The sequence below is a fragment of the Poecilia latipinna genome, unplaced genomic scaffold, assembly GCF_001443285.1.
Source record: "Poecilia latipinna isolate Pla-1442-1.1 unplaced genomic scaffold, P_latipinna-1.0 Scaffold2418, whole genome shotgun sequence".
Lineage (NCBI taxonomy): Eukaryota > Metazoa > Chordata > Actinopteri > Cyprinodontiformes > Poeciliidae > Poecilia > Poecilia latipinna.
The window spans coordinates 69164-86283 of record NW_015115034.1 but is presented as its reverse complement, the minus strand read 5'-3'; the positions used below and the strand labels follow the sequence as shown (position 1 = coordinate 86283).

Sequence of the window (17120 nt, the reverse complement as noted above, 5' to 3'; positions counted from 1 at the left end):
TTATTTTAGAGTAAATAATGCAACATTAAGTTTCTGTTCACTTTCATCTGGAGTCTTTGTATGCAATGGTTCTGTATAAAGTTAGGTGATATGAATTTAAAGTTTAGTCACTGTATTTAACGGTTAGCACTAGCTTCCACATAATCCATTACGTGTTAAGCGGTTTAGCGTTAGCTTCTGCTAATTCTTTCATATGCTGAACGGCTTGGTTATTTTGTTTTCTGATTAGCAGTTTCTGTTAGCTTCTGCTAATTGTTTTATATGTTTGCTGTGTTTTTGTGGAGCTAAGATTCTTGTTATGGTAAGTGAATAACTTTTTTGTAAGCAGTGGCTAATATTTATTTCTGTAGATCCAGTTATGTATATTTTGTTACCAAAAGTCAAAAATACATTTTCCTTGATAACCAAGGCATTCATCTTGAAAAATGGCCGCTATCTTGCATTATTATTATTATTTCTTTTAAAGCAAGCTCCTGGGAACATCTGCGACAAGTTAGGTTCTTGTATCCACATGTGGAAGATAAACAGAATTATTGAATTATCTTCTAGCTGGAGGTTTTTACAGCAAAGCAGACAGAAACATCGATCCGTTAATCCAGATAGATATGACTGTGATGCACAGCTTGCTTGGAGATACTTTTGCATAAACTTTGAACAGAAATTAAAATGGCAACTTTGAAACATAGAGTGTATCATCATTCTTGGAAAAGAGCTTCAACAGCCAGAAACAACAACCTTATCTGTAGCGTGAGTTTAGTGTTCTGATTTTGAGGGAACGAGCTGCGGCTGACCTCTGACCCTATTTTCTCGTGTGTTTTTCTAAAAGGCTGTGGAGCCAAGTGTGCTCAGTCAAATGAAATCTCCTCCTGCAGACATCAGAGAGCGATCCTCCGCCCTCCTGCTGTCTCTCACAGGCTGAACTTTATCTCGTCCGCCATTAAGTCTACTTTTAAAAGAAGGCATGCAAACAGTAACTGTTCTGCCGCTCGATAACGTTGTACTTTGGTTTCTATCAATTCTTGAGCAAGAACTTTTGAAAATATATCATATTTAATAATAAATTCTGCATTTACTTTTCAATTTGTTTTATTGAAGATTAAATTCCAACCGTTTCATTGCAGCTTTTTCTCTTTTTTAATACTAATTTTTCTGGGCCTTTGAAAGAGAAACACACCCGTAGCAACATGGGACCTCTACCGTGCTTAACACGGTGCTTTTAATAGAAAATGGCTTCATTTTAGTCTCTGACGACGACACACTCCTGTTTAAAATCCCTGTACGACATTCAGCAACATTTAGAAAATTAATCTTTGTCTTGGAATCTTTTCCATGCAGTAAAAATAAAGGTGCTTTATATGGACCTCTATTTTGTCATCTTTATATATTCAGGGTTTATAAAGGTGCTTGAATTTCTTAAAAATGCTTGAATTTCAATTGTTTTTTCAAGGTTTGGAAAGTGCTTAATTTCTGTGTAAAGTCATTGAAAATGGTTAACATTCAAAGTGCCTATATTTGGACAGTGTTGTTTACAGTTAAACAGATATGTAGAGATGATAAAAATGCACATACAGAATTTTTTCTTACTATCTGAAGTTAATCCGACTCGACTTCTGTTTGCTAAATGCCGTAAAACTTATCAAGAGATTTATTTTTTAAATTTCTTGGAACTTTCCTGACCAGCCAGGTGGATAGGGTGTTTGTAAGAGAGACATTTCAAAACATAAATTTTGTTATATTTTAGTTTACCTTGTCCCTGCTGTAGAATGTTGAATACTGCTTGGGTTGCTAGGTAACGGGCTCAGGTTGCTAGGTAACGAGGCTGGGCCTGCTGACCTGTGACCCGACATTCTGGAGGTTTTTGAACAGCTCATTTTCCACACACCAAAATGGCATCACTTATTGTTAAAAATGTCTGGGTGATTTTTATTTATTTTATTTTTTTTTAAGTATTTAGATCGTTTTTAGAAACAAAAATGGAATTTTAAAAACATAAAAAATGTGAATTTCATTGAAAAAACACAAAATCTTAAAGTATTTTTGGCTTAGTTTATTGTGCAAATATTTTGGTACACTTGAAATAAGAAAAACTAATTTGCATACACTATTTGGCAAAATATAGGAGCTTGTTCTAAGTTCACAATTTCTTAATATTGATGGAAAAAGTACTAGTAGGCTGATTATTTAACTTATAACAAGCTATTTTTCCCAAGTTATAAGTGAAATAATCTGCCAGTGTAACTAGTTCTTTTCCAAACATAAAGAAGTTATTTACTTAAAACAAGATCCAATATCTTGCTGAAAAGTTACTTGTAAGTAAGTTTTGTATTATTTCAAGTGTACTAAGATATTGGCAGTAGAAACTGGAACAAAACTTCTTGGTAAGATTTTGTGTTTGCACAGTAGATCCGGTTTAATTCAGGTTTTTGTCAGCAGGAAAACCCCTACAACATACAGGACATTTGGAGCAGGGTTAAGAAACCTCTGGGGTAAACTGCAGGGATAACGGCAGTGGAAGTTTGGGTAAAGTTGGAGTAACTTTCCTAATTTAAGTTCAGCTAAAATGCCGAGTCTGTGTCGTTCCAGTCAGAGGTGAGCAGAAGTTTACGCCCCCATGTTCCACTGCTAGACAATGAAAAGCCATGTCTTTCTACTTCAAGCAGATACTTCTGCAACCACAGCGCTCTGCTGTGTGTCTGCTGCAGCGTCATGGTGGATTGCAGAGTTTCAGAGTGTGCCCCCTCCACATCGTCTCTTCGCTCTGCAGGCTTTCCTCAGACATGTTAACGCGACCCGTCATGCTAACGCAGCTCCGTCTGTCACTGGGGGATATTCTTTTACCTGCTGCTGGATCACAGGAGGACTTTTTCATTTTCACTGTCTCCGTTTACAAAAGATCAGAGGCCTCTGCTGCAGCGCTGAACTCCTGAACTCCTATATACATTTCCAATGAAACTCTGGGTTGTTACAGTCGTATGTTAACAGGAAAGACTGGGCTCTCTGTGTCTTAGTGTTGCGTGTGAGAGAGACCAATGCATTACCATCATGAAGGTTTCTTGGCCTCTGCTTGCTCTAATTGATAGGGGCTGCTGGTATTTACTTACATTCTCCGGGTGGATTAAATCTCAAAGGAAAAGAGAAGGAGCTTGTCTTTCTCCTGCTTTTGTTTTAATATGCATGTGTGTGTTTGTGTGTATATGAGATATGCGCACGTTTGTGCCTGTTTTTTTGTCCCATGCGGTTCTGTCGAATCCTTTAAAGCCGCGCGGCGTCCGGGAACCTCACAGCACCAAATCTAATCAGCAGCCTCGCTGCAACGTATGCGCCACTCCGCTTGGCTCAGAGTAATGTGAGCGTGCACGTACGAGCGCAGGGCCTGTTTACTGCAGATTGTCAGTAGTAAATATCATTATCTCTGCTGCTAGTTCTCCATTTTCCAGTTTGCCTAATATGCCATGCATGCCTGCTCTGTAGCAGTGTGTGAGAACAAAGCAGAGATGTTCCTTAGGAGTGTAAAACAAGAAGACTTGGTGTGAATACAGAATGTGGATGGAGAGAATATGCAAAACGGATACAGCCGATTTGCCTTTATAAACATTTTGCTACGTATTTATCACGTGCAAACCTTAATCTGAAGCAGATGGAAGGCTGCCAATTTTCATTTAGGCTAATGTAACTTCCAGCCATCGTACTAGCTAGGTTTCTATTACAAGTGGGCACAAAACTTTGTTGAAAAAACACAATTTCGCATTTGCGCTGTTTCCATTAAATAAGAAATTAAATTAAAATCACACATTAATAACACCACTTCCTGTTATCTTCTTTGTGGTTCACACCAGTAGTAAGATATGGTTATTGATCATGATTTGAAATTGCATTAAAAATTAACATTCTCCACATTGTTGTGCTTCAGTTTGTGTCTAAACTACTTTGAACCCCAACGCTTAAAAAATTCATCCAGACGTTTTTTGGCCATAAGTTAATGTTTTATTGTGTCTGGAAAACGAGCCGTTTCCAAAACCTCCTGAATGTAACGTCACAAATCAGCAGGAACTGCCGGGGTTACCTAGCAACTCCAGTAAAGCCCAGCCCGTTGCCTAGCAACCAACCTGGGCAATAAATCGATTTTTTTGATTAATCAGATTTTGGTTTTTTTGACATTTTAATTTAGAATTTTGGGAAAATTCTAATATATATAAGATCTAATATATATATAAAAGATGACATTTTATTTTTTAACACCACTCTTCCCTACCGTGTCCGATACTGTCCACCAAATGTCACAGAAATGTGAAAATTGGGTCCAGAATTAAGTTTCCACTGCAATCTTGTGTCTGGATGTAAGATGTGTTTTCCAGCAGGAAAGTCTCTTATTTTCTCTCCGTTAATGGCCTCCCTGCGTCTGAAGCCTTTTGGATTTCATCTGCTTGTTTTTGTGCCATCTTCGGCGCACATTAGCGTTAACTCTGTGTGTGTTTGTGTGAGCTCGTCAGGACGGAGATTGCAGGGTTGATTATGTGTCTGATTTCTGTCGGCAGAGTGACATCCCTTCTAATGAAATAATGGCGTAGAGGCAGAGTGCTGGAGGATTGCACGTTGTAGACTTCAATTACAGAAGAGATGATTTTTTTCCCCCACTTTCTTTCTCTCTGCTTTCAGCTTGAAACAGTGCAGGGGTTTCTTCGCCTTTTTTCCCTGCAAACAAAACAAAAAAAGCCTCCATAAAAAACCTTTTTTTTAGCACAGACTTTAGTTTTTTCTTTTTTCTTCAGATAATGGATTGAAAGTACAACCCATGCTTTGATTCACTGTCTGTTTTGCCAATTTTATGCCACGGAAAAATTAAAAGCATCGCCCTTCTTGTGAGGACTAATCAGCCAGATTAGTGGCTGAAATGTCTTTTATTTTTCTTGAAATGGATTTTGGTCCCTAAGATGTTATTTTTGCTCGACAAATTGTCAGTTTTTTCTCCATTGTGCTGTTTAAATCCACATGTCTGTAGCGGCAGCCAAAGCCATCATTGTTGAGGGGGAAAATGAAACCATTAAAATGAGCAGAAATAAAAAGAAAATAAGCAAAACATTGCAAAAATGCATCTAATCATGAATTCAATCATGAATCAAATTTTATGTTTTTTTGTAGCAAAATAAATCACAACAGTTTTGCACTTTTGTAAACAATTTCAGTAATTTTCTAGCTTCTGACTGAGTTCCATAGCAGTAGTCGGTCTGAATCTGATTGTAGTCGGTACTAATCTGATTGTAGTCAGTATTAATCTGATTGTTCTGTGAAATCTAGAATTTAACCAGAGAATTATTCTGGATAACAACGGAAAAGAAAACTGGATCTCAAAGTTTAGATTTTCTATTCATTCATCCATCCATCCATTTTTCCATCCTCTCCAATTTCCCATTTGTTGGTGCCTTCCTCCGTTCATTCCATTTGTCCATCCAGTGCACAAAGTCTTACCAATTTTTTTTTAATCTGGTTTCTTCTCCAAATACTTTAGTTCACTTAAAATAAGACAGAAGTAACTTGTATGTAGCTTTTCAGCAAGAAATGGGAGCTAGTTTTAAGTCGATAATTGCTTAATATTGATGAAAAAGATGTAGTTGTAAATGAAATAGTTTAACTGTGGAACAAGAGAACTTTTCCCATATTATAATTAATATTAGCTAACTAATATTAAAAGCAAAGGTGAAGTTCCTTTATTCTGTTTTCAAATGCATATAAAAATATACATCTCTCTTTGGGTTTTGTTTGGTATCTGATCCATCTCAGGTTCCTGACGTAAAGTAGGTTAGAAATTAAAAAAAAGAAGAAAAAATCCTGTGCAAAGCTAGTTTTCTGATTAAGTGTATGTTTGTTTTTCTTCAGCAAAAACCAAAACAGAGGTCTAAAATGTTAAACTGCTGAGGTGAAGCATGTTATTTAATCAGTAACGGGCGGAGCTCTGCTGGGATTGCTAGGTAATGGGGAAGCTCTTCTGGGGTTGCTAGGCAACGGGTGAAGCTCTGCTGGGGTTGCTAGGCAACGGGCAATGCCCATGGAATATGACTCAATGTTCTGGAGGTTTGTGAAACAGCTCATTTTCCAGACACCAAAACACATGAACTTGTTGCCCAAAAATCAGCTGGGTTGTTTTCAGAGGCAGTCGAAACCCAAATGGAAGTACAAAAACATGCAAAATATGAGTTTTGCGTAATGGGTCAGATTTATTTTGGTCCCGCTGCCATGGGTCTTTTCTAAGCCTGTTCTCCCTGCCTGTCCCCTCAGGGTAGACCCCATTCCTTACGACACTCCCAAGCCGGCGGGACACACCAGGTTCGTGTGTGTTTCCGACACACACTCGCGTACAGATGGCATCCAGATGCCATACGGCGACGTTCTGCTCCACATGGGCGACTTCACAGAGCTCGGCCTTCCGTCTGAGGTCAAGAAGTTCAACGACTGGCTAGGTAAGAAACTGCCCAACACACACACACACACACACACACACACACACACACACACACACACACACACACACACACACACACACAGTTATCTCCATGTTATTGGACACACACACACATTGTCACAGGCGTGAGACGCGTTGCGAGTCTTACTGGTCGCCAGACCACACAAGAACTCCTTTCCCTGTTGACTCACCCAGCTGGTCAGCTGAAGTGTCCAGTTTAACCTGGCCGACCCTTACACCCTGCCTCAGTTAACCTTTGACCTCTCCCTCTGCCCTCATGCTGTGGGTGGGAAATGTGTGAGGCATTCAGTTCCTCCTCTGGGTTGTAGCGACTTAACTTAAAAACACAAAATCTTACCAGTTATTTCTGTCTGGTTTCTAGCGAAAATATCTTATTACATTTGAAATAAGACAAAAAATAATTTACAAGTAACTTTTCAGCAAATTATAGTTTGATTTAAGTAACTAATTCCTTTATATTTATGAAAAAGTTCTAGTTAAAAGGGAAATAATTTCAGTGGAACAAGAACGTTTTCATCAATATTAAGGAATTATTTACCTAAAACAAGCTCCTACATTTTGCTGAAAAGTTACTTGTAAGTTAGTTTTCCTTATTTCAAGTGAACTAAGATGTGGACTAGAAACTTGGCCAAAAATGCTTGATAAGATTCTGTGTTTTTGCTGTGCAAATGAATCAAATTAACCTGACGCTCTGTGGAAATCATCTAACTTAGTCTGTACTGTAAATTTACAGTAAACATTTAAACTTGGATATGAACATGTGACCCAGACCTTTAATAATCAAGACATTCGAGTTTGCAAAATACAGAACAGTGTTTAATTTATCATGCAACAGAAGAATACAAACATGGTGGCTGATGATGTTAAATATAAAAAACTGATTTTTGTTAAGATTCTTCTACACAATGTTACTAATTAATGACTTAATTTAAATTTACTATTTAATTTAAATATAGAAGTAGTTTGTGGTTTTTTTCCACATTTGGTGGCAGCAAAGTGGACATTTGGGTTCGTTTTCAGGACCTCTCAATGTCACCGACATCAGAAATAAAACCAGCAGCTGCTACCAGCATTGAATTAAAAAGTATTTCATCTGTATCAAAGAGATGCACCCTGTTGAGTTTTAGGGTCGCTGTGAAAGTTTCCCTCTAAAAACTCTTCAGAGTGTTCTGCTGATTCGCAGCAGTCTCACTGGTGACACTGACCTACTTTTATGACAGTAACGGAGGAAAAAAATAAAATAAAATGCTATTAAAATCCAGAAACTCCTCACATCCCTCCTACACTGCAAAAACACAAAGTCTTACCAAGTATTTTTAGTCTGGTTTCTAGAGCAAATGTCTCATTACACCTAAAATAAAACAAAACCAACTTACAAGTAACTTTTTAGCAAGACATATGAGCTGCTGGTTTTAAGTTAATAATTGCTTAATATTTAGAAACTTCAACATATTCTATTGGACTGTTGGAAGTTGAAATGAAACAAAGATCTTCCTGTTTTTACACATGTGTAATCTTTGGAGGTTTCATATCTGTTTCCTGCATCATTTAAAGTAAAAGGATCTCATTTATGTATTTTTACTTTGTTGCTGTTTGCTCTGAAAACACACTAGTTCTTGTTAAGATAATGCGTCTAAAAGGTTTTTATTTATATTCGCTGCAGCTGGTTTTGTTGTTCTCTTGAGTGAGGAAATGAAGAAGTAGGTCAAGAGACGGAGAAGAAATACATTTGTATTTAGTTGATTTTATTTAATTTAAAGATAGGAGTTTTTTTTCACATATGATGGCAGCAAAGTGGATATTTAGGTTAATTTTTATTTGATAACATGATAAAAATTATCATGTTAAAAATTATTGTTCCTTTAAACGCTAAAGGAACAATGGAAAAGGTTCAAGTGTTTTCCTTCCTTTGATCCTCTTCTGTTGCAGTCTACGGCGGCGTATTGGGGCCATTGGAGATGGGGATAAAAGGAAGTACATTCCTGCCAAAAAATCTGAGATTTTCAGATTAATCTCAGAAATTTTCTAGAAAAAAAAATATTCTGAGCTTGAAAAATCAAAAATTTGCAAAAAAAAAAAAAAAAAAAAAGCTGAAGTTTTCAGATTAATCTGGGAAATTTCTGAGTTTAAAGAGTTGAAAATTTGCTAGAAAAATATAAAATGTTTGATCTCAGAACATTTCTAGAAAAAAGTAAAAAAAAAAAAAAAATCAGTTTGAAATGAAATTTTCTAGGATAAAAATCCCTCAAATTTTTAGATTAATTTCAGAAAATTTCTAGAAAAAGTTGGAAATGTGCTAGAAAAGAAACTCAGAACTTTTTACATTAATCTGAGCAATTTTCTAGAAAAAAATTGGAACCTTCTCAGTTTCAAAAGTTGAAAATTCAAAAATTGTTCCAAAGAAATCCTGAGATCAATCTCAAAATTGGTGATTTTTTTATTTTGTGAAAATTTACTGCAGCTTTTTTTCCTGTCTGCAGTGGCCCTAATACACTGTTGTATTATTCTGATTTGAAATATTGAGTTAGATTTTTGTATTCCAGTTGACATTTTAAATTCTTGGGGAAGTTAAATATTTTAGTCATTCAGGAATTGAATGATGGGTGCAGCAGGGCACAGAACGCCAGAGTTTCCTCTGAAACTATGGGCTGCTTCCTTTCTTTTCTGATGAATACAGAAACATTCGGACCGGACGGGAAGACAGGAGGGCAGCGCTTGATTCTGAGATTTTCAGGTATTCACATCCAGATCTTTAAAACATGCGAAACCGGCAAACAAGAACGTCTGAAACACACATCTGACTGGTGGGTTTTATTGCCAAACCAAAACACTTCACAGAAACATTCAAGGAGAATGAAAAGGTGGATTTTAGAGTGGCCTACTCAAACTACACGCAGACAAGGTAAAATTTGAATTTAAGATCTTTTTTTTGTGCTATTTTTGCTGAAATTTGATGAAATTTAATAAAATGTAAGCCTTTCTCTCTACATGTCTTTAAACCCATTTGTGTCTAAAACCACTCCCTACATGAAATACTTTAATTTGGTTAAGAAAAGAAGCCAGTGATGTGAAGACTAAGACCTTTTTATAACAAGAATAAGAAACCACTTCTTATTAAAACAACTTCTTGTAATTTTTCGACGTTCTTCTGTCTTTATTCCGCTTATATTATCACTATTTTCTCCTAATTAAACAACCATTCTCGAAGACTCACCCTGATTCTGTCATTGTTCAACTCACAGAAATAAAAAACACTTTTTGGAAAGAAAGTGGGAAAAAAGGATAAAAAATTTGAGATTTTATTTTGTAGTCCAGTAAAAACCTTTTGAGTCTCGCAGTATTTACCCAAGTATCTTGGATTTTCTGCGGAAAAGAGGAACTTCCAGTGAAGTACCTGGACAGGCTCAGTGTGCTGGCGTTGGGTTTGTAGACGTGGAGCGTTTCTGAAGCGTTTGTGCGGTCCGTTTGTCTGGAGGATTGACTCCCGCTCGGCCTCTCGGAGCAGATCATCAGAGATCGATGCGCAGGAGTAAGCTTCCTGTGACCCGGCTTATCTGATAATGCAGCTCTGCCTCTGATCTGGTTTCAGACTCTAACCCACGTATCTCTTTCATCCCTGTGATGTTGCGTTAAAACAAAAGCCCTTTTGCATCCTTACAGCCTGAGTTTACTTTTTTCTGTCTTAAATTTGTTTTACACCTTCAGATTTTATGTAAATGTGGCTTGTTTATGCTGAAGTAGAAAATTAACTCCAGGTCCAGGTTTTTGACACCTTAATGGAGTGATTTTTTTTTCCTGCTTATGATCTAAATTTAAACCCCTTATTTGATTTGTTTTTGTCACATTTCCTCCAGGATTAATTTGAAGATGTGTGAGGAGAGATGACAGATTAATTTTATGAGATTGTCACCTCTTTAACTTCGAATAGAGTATGTCGAACTTTTTTAACTCGGAGTATTTTTAGGTTTGCACTGACAATAAAACTTTTTAAATGCTCAGATGTCTTTTTGCTCTCAATGTGTGACAAAACATTTTACAAGTTCATGCTCTGCAGTTTTTCCTCTTTTTTTCCTTTTTGTTGCACTTTGCAGGTGCATCACTCCATCAAAACTCCGAGGCGATGATAAAGATTCGTAGAAATTCCCAGTGGAATGATGGAGATGGTGGTGGCAGAGGAAATGATGCAGTTTTGGCTCGCGCGCGCGCGCGCGCGCGTGTGTGTGTGTGTGTGTGTGTGTGTGTGTGTGTGATGGTGTGGAAATGGCCATCTGATTCAGTTAGTGTGTTGTGGGTCTACGTTTTCATTTAACTGGAATTTATGACCCTCAGATGCAACAAGAACTAATTTAGAGGAGCAGAAATGAAACCCGTAGACCGGGGAGCCGTTAGACTTTCATTCCCAGCAAACTTGGATGTGCTGAATCTGATATTTATTGACCCCGTGTGTTTTTATGTAGAATTATTCCTCTTTTTCTGGGATTTTTTTGTTCAATCTGACCACCTGCAGAATAAAGCGGCGCGCTCTCCTCTGTTTTTGTTCACATGTCATGGTAAATCAATTCGGTTTTTACTCAACATTTAGGTTTTATTGGACTCTTTTATTGAGCATTTTATTCAATTTGCCCTCTTGGCTTTCATCATAACCTTCTGTTATTACTGACCAAAGTCATATGGCACAAAGGAGCAAAGCAGCAAATTGTTATGAAACAAATATCTTCCTGCCAGTCAAACTCAACTCTGTGGGTGGATTTTAATACAAAATAATCATAAAATATGTAAATAACTTAATCTTAAAACAGTGTCTTCTGTTTTTTCTGAAACCAAGCTTCACGTTAAATCACCTGCCTACATGGAAAACGTAAATACTTTATTGTTCGGAACCAGAACCAGTTTCCTGCTTGTTTTTAAAGACTGTTTTAATTGTTGCAAATGTAAAGCTAGAAACTGCTCATTAAAAGCAAAAATAAACTTTTACAGCAATGAAAAGGACCACTTTGTGTCTTCTGCTTGTTTAGATGCAGAAATGCATAAAAATTTAAATATCTTTTTTTAAATTGCTCTAAAGTATGGTGGCTCATTTCATGAGTTTCCTCTTGACAGAGTGTTTTTTATGTTGCCATTTAGTCAGTTTAGATTGTTTGTCAAACCTAAATAATCAGCTAATTTATGCCATTAGGTAATTTTAGCTGCATTGAGGTGAGTCGGCTCTTTTGGCAGACAGGAAATTTTACATCAACACACAATAAATTGAAACATATCGATTCAGAATGACTCTGTTTGTAATACTTAAAAAACCATAAAAAAGGGTCAAAACTGACTCAAACACAGTATTCTCATTAGGACAAGATTAACAAGTAAAATGATATTAAAATGATGCTAAATCAGATTTTGGAAGCTTATTGCAGCAGGACAAACTGGTTTTATACTAGAAAAATGTATTTGTACAAAAATATAAACCAGAAACATTTAGCATGATGTAAACGCATCTGTTTAAATAAATAAAGATTTATTCCTACCGCTGCTATCATAAAACATTATTCCATTTATTAGATTCTCATCGATACCACATACTTTCATATTGATACATACACCTAAACACAGATTTGTATTAAACTGGGGATAAATTTAAGTAGATTTCATGTTTTGTCTCATTGTCTTCAGGGAGTAACAAGCTGATTGATGCATAACAGAAACGCTGTTTTAAAAGTGACCTGTGGAGTTCCTTTAATTGCTGCACCATCACTTTAGATGTTTCTTGTGACTGAACATATTTCCAAAAACCTGAATTTGTTTTTCCCTGTAAGGAAGAGGAAAGTGTGAAAGCCCCTTTTTCAGCCAGCTGGCAGGCTGTGCACAGAGACATAGGGGATGGGGAGAGCTTCAGCTCGCTCTCTGGTGGCTCGTTAAAACTGTGGAATCAGATTCAAAGTCTTAGTTTCACTCCAGTTCAATCCTAGTTAGGAAAGTTGTTAAAACTCACATTTTGGATGTTTTTGGGTTTCAACTGCTTCTAAAAACGACCCAAAGACTTAAAAAAACACACCAGTATGTTTTTTGTTGTCAGGAAAATTAACCTTAGGAATCCAATGTCACCTAGCAACTCCTTCCCCGTTACCTAGCAACCACCGAGATGGAGCTCCAGCTCATTTGGTCAGCTGGTTTTATTGCTATATGTAAACTGTGTGTGCAATGGCTGCTGGAAAAGACAAAAGTTTCGTTGTTGACTACCAGGAACAACTTGCTGCATTCTTGTTGGCTGTGCTGGAGGCTCCACTTATGCTTTTCAAAGATGTGCGGTTGTGTAATTGTGCATCCGTTTGCAGCCATTTTCACGTACAAGTTTAAATTTTGAGTTGGAGTCTTGGCCAGCAGCAGCTTATTTGGATCTAAAGTGACAAGACGCCCTAAAACAGCTCATTCTGAACTGACCAGACTAAAATCTCATTACATAAAAATGATTTGTGCAAAAAAAATTTATGAAATTTTTTTTATATAATCCATAAACCTATCCTAACTTGTTCAAGGAACCGTAATAGATCACCTTCAATATATTTAGTTTGAACTCTGCATTGGTGTTATAAGTTTTTATCTTTTTCCTAGATGTTTTGGCTCTTTATTTATTATTTGAGCCAAGCACTGTGAAAGAGTACTGTAGCTGTTGGGTTACACAAAAAAAAAAACAACTTACGATCTTTGCTGTGGGAAAAATGTTGAATTATTAACTAGCAGTCATCTAATATTGCCATAATTTATATCACACGCTGCTATACCTTGGGTTGCTCTGAAATTCCTGTTTTTCTCTCAATGCTCAGCATAATTCACGGCTCTGATTTGCCCTGATACAGCCAGTAAAAAGAGAAGCTTGGAGCGGTAAAAGAGAAACTGGGAGTGATGGGAAGGTGATGAAGGCCAGAACCTTTGGTTGAGTGCTCAGTCAGGTGGAATAAAGCAGTGAGTCGGTTTCCTGATAGCAGAGGGGAACCGGGACAAATCACCTTGACAGAGGAGTGAGAAAAGGGCAGAGCAGAAGTTGAAAGATGAGGGGATGAGAGTTGTAATAGATGTTCTTCTCTATTTAGTTCAGATTCGGGTTCATGCTTTCTTCCTGTTGCCTGACAGCTACAGCGATGGACGGTGGCCTGTAGGGGTCAAGCTGAACCGTCGGCTGTGGTTGTAACCTCTTTCACTGTCTGAATTGAAGGTATTTTTCTCTTCAATTATCTGGCTTTCGTTTCAGTCGTGATCTGTGCTCCGGGTTAGGTATACAGGGAGCTGCTGAGGGATAAGGGGAGAGCTGCAGGTGGAAAATATTTGGACAAACATCTGTTTCTGTAAAAACTGGCACACCAAGTGGAAAATAAACAGACTTTTTAGAGATCTCTGTATGCTTTAGAAGATGTTTCTGTGTTAATGTGCAAATAAAAACTGCACATTTTGATAATTCAAAACACTTTCTATACATCAGTTTTATACTTATTTATGGTTTCTACAGTCAGTCTTAAAATGTTTTAAAATTAGACTTTTCTTGAATTTAAAATCCATGCTAATATCTCTGATAATGCAAAATACAGGGCAGGTTTAGAAACAGTTAAGAGCTATATATTTGTGACAGAATGATAACATTTGTTATTTGTAGTTGAGAAATTATCTCATCATTCTGATGTGAGGACTGAGAGAGAACAGAGTGTCAAGCAGATAACAGGAAGGCTAAAAAGAGAAACGCTAATTTCTGTCAGTCGATTTGTACTCTAGGTTCAAAAATGTTAGCAGCCTTTTAGAAACTTTTTGCTACTGTAAGAATCTACTTTAGCTAGGAAATACGGTTCGTTATTGATGCTTTCGGAATGCTAGCCATGCTAACCGCTAAAATAAGATGCTAAAGAAAGTTTGAAAAAAAGTGAGCTACTTAAGTTGACAGAGGAAACTGTCTAAGCTAACACTATCAGAGAATCTAGCATCTATGGTCATCTTTGTCTGAAGTCATGGCGTTTCAGCCAATCACAGTAAAGGAAGAGGATTGCCTCTTCTGGATTGGCTGCTTTGCAAATTTAATAAAGATGTTTTCAACTTCTAACCTGTTCAAGGAAGCATAATAGTTCACCTTTAATGCTTCCCAACATATTGGGAAGGGGAAACATTATTCTTCGTACAACTGGACCAAATTAAACACAGACTGTTACAGAGAACCTTTTTTTTTACCAGTTTGTCGGCTCTCGTCTGTTCCAGGTGGCCTTCCGTACGAGTTCAAGGTGGTGATCGCCGGGAACCACGAACTGACCTTCGATAAGGACTTTATGGCAGAGCTGGTCAAGCAGGATTACTACAGATTCCCTTCAGTCTCCAAACTCAAACCGGAGGATTTTGACAATGTCCAGTCGCTCCTCACAAACTGTGTGTACCTGCAGGACTCGGACGTCACCATAAAGGGATTCCGGATATACGGGACGCCGTGGTAAGAGCCAACTCCTGCTTTTTATCCCTTAATCCAAACCGCTGAGTCGTGTCCGTGCCGTGTTGCTCTGTGGATCCCTGAGGTGAAGGTGTGTTTTCTCCTGTCTCTACCTGGCCAGTTTCCAGCTTTAGCTCTGCAGAAACGGCTGTACCCCTCCAGTAAAGAGCCGCTCCTGTGCGCAGGGTGTTACTCCCAGCTTGCACATTCCTTTATGAGCTCAGGACCTTCACCTGCTCCCTGCGCTTGTGTTACTCCTGTGTTTTGACACGAGGTTAAGTGATACGGGTGGTACTGGGACTCTTTGTCACTGTGGAGGGAATGGTTTGGTGGAGAAAGAAAACACTCCTGGGAGATGTTGGCTGCTTTTTTGAAGGCAAACAACTCTGTTGGTTTTTCATTTTGTGAATTAAAAATGTTTACACTACAAAATGAGGCTTCCTTATGACAATAAATATTTAAAGTTGATCAAAATCAGGCCATTTTAATTTTGTTTGGGCTACAGAATTCATATTACTATTATGCAAATGTCACATTTTGTACGTTTTTACGCTTTCATTTGGGTTTTAGCTGTTTCTAAAAACAGCAATTTTGTTTTTTAGCAATAAGTTGATGTTTTTGGTGAAAACGACCCGTTTCAAAAACCTCTTAAATGTTAAATAACACTGTCCCACTACCTGTTAACCCAAGCTGGGCTCCAGCACGTTTAGTTTTACTACTGTATGCGCTGTACAATGGCTGCTGGATAAGACAAGTGTTTTGTTGACTTTCCATCCAGAAAGCACTTGCTGCATTGTTGTTGGTTGCACAGGACGCTCAATTTCTGCTTTTCTAAGACGTACGGTTGCGTAATAGCACATCTGTTTGCAGCCATTTTCACATGATCACCAAATCAGCACTAAGGAATTATTGACCTAAAAGAACCTTCCATCTCTTTCTGAATAATTACTTACTAAGATATTTGCTCTAGAAACTAGACCAAAAAACCTGATAAGATTTTGGGGTTTTGTAGAGATTAAAGGCTAAAATGAAAAAAAAGCACATAAATAAATAACATAAGACAACAGATTCAGGCAGCACTTTTACAAATCATTAAAAGAAAACAAAAAGTTGTGAAACTGACAGTTCTGTAGTTAGTTTTGTTTGATGAGAAGCTTACTAAAGGGGCTTATCATTATTATTATTATTATTATTATTATTATTATTATTATTATGTTAAATCAACTTATTTTAACTTTACATCATGTCATAATGTTGTTCTCTCATCAAAAAACATACCTGAAGCGTTGCCTTAATTCTTTCATGCATTTTTGAGAAATTTGGCTGTTCAAAACACCTGGACTCAAACAGCAATATTATCATTTCTTGCAGTAGCCTCACTTATCGTTATCATGACAGGCCTAGAAACAGTTACTTGATTGTGCCTGGAAAATACTTAATGCTGCCCCTTTAAGATATTCACACAAATACTGAGTAGGGTTTAGTGTTTCGCAGTGATAAAGTAATTCTTGTAAATAATTAGCTTCGATCGGCCTTGATTTGGGTCGGTTCTCTCTGCTCTCGCTGAACTCTGGACCTAAAATAAGAATCTGGGTCAGACCTTCATCCTTTAGCGGCTATAATTAGCAGGTTAGCACCCTGGCTTCAGAGTTGGAAGGGAGGAGGGCCAGCACAGGAGGAAGAGCGTACAGTTCCTCTGCCTCTGGTTGAAACAGGAAGGATGCTGCCCCTGATGCCCCTTCATGCCCCCAAGTCCCCCGTCTCCCCTGTGGGTGTTTAGTGTGAGGGCTGGTAAGTGTCTGTTGTGACAGCTGGACGTCTCTGGAGAAGCAGAGTGGACAGCTTGGTCGCTGCCCCGCCTCCTTCACACCCATATGCCAGCGCCGCCCGAACGCCGGCCCCTGTCCAGTGTGAGGTCTCACTTAGCCTCCTCCATGACCCCTACGTGACCCCCAGAGGTGGGGTTTCCAGCAACCAGCAGATGCAGCGTTCTAAAATCCTAAATTTCAATTTGGAAAGTCTGCGTGTTTGTAATAAAGTGCAGTCAAATGCACATGTTTAAAGGCTACACTGCCTGTCACAATAAATAAAAATCGTGATTCCAAGTTGCTCTATTATATCGTCAATGGAAACGCAACTAATGACTTACTGGTTTGTGGTCGATTCTCTCTTAAGTTATTGAAATAAAGATTT

General features: G+C 37.8%; 1 protein-coding gene across 1 annotated transcript in view; it reads left to right on the top strand.

Moving 5' to 3' along the window:
• Positions 1-6202: 6202 nt before the first annotated feature.
• Positions 6203-17120, top strand: part of mpped2a (metallophosphoesterase domain containing 2a) — a gene marked incomplete at its 5' end in the record, with an annotated part of 46050 nt that continues 35132 nt past the window's right edge. The window contains 2 exons of the mRNA XM_015019353.1: positions 6203-6455; positions 14705-14930. Coding sequence (XP_014874839.1) covers positions 6203-6455; positions 14705-14930 — 479 coding nt within the window. The remainder of the gene's footprint in view (positions 6456-14704; positions 14931-17120) is intronic.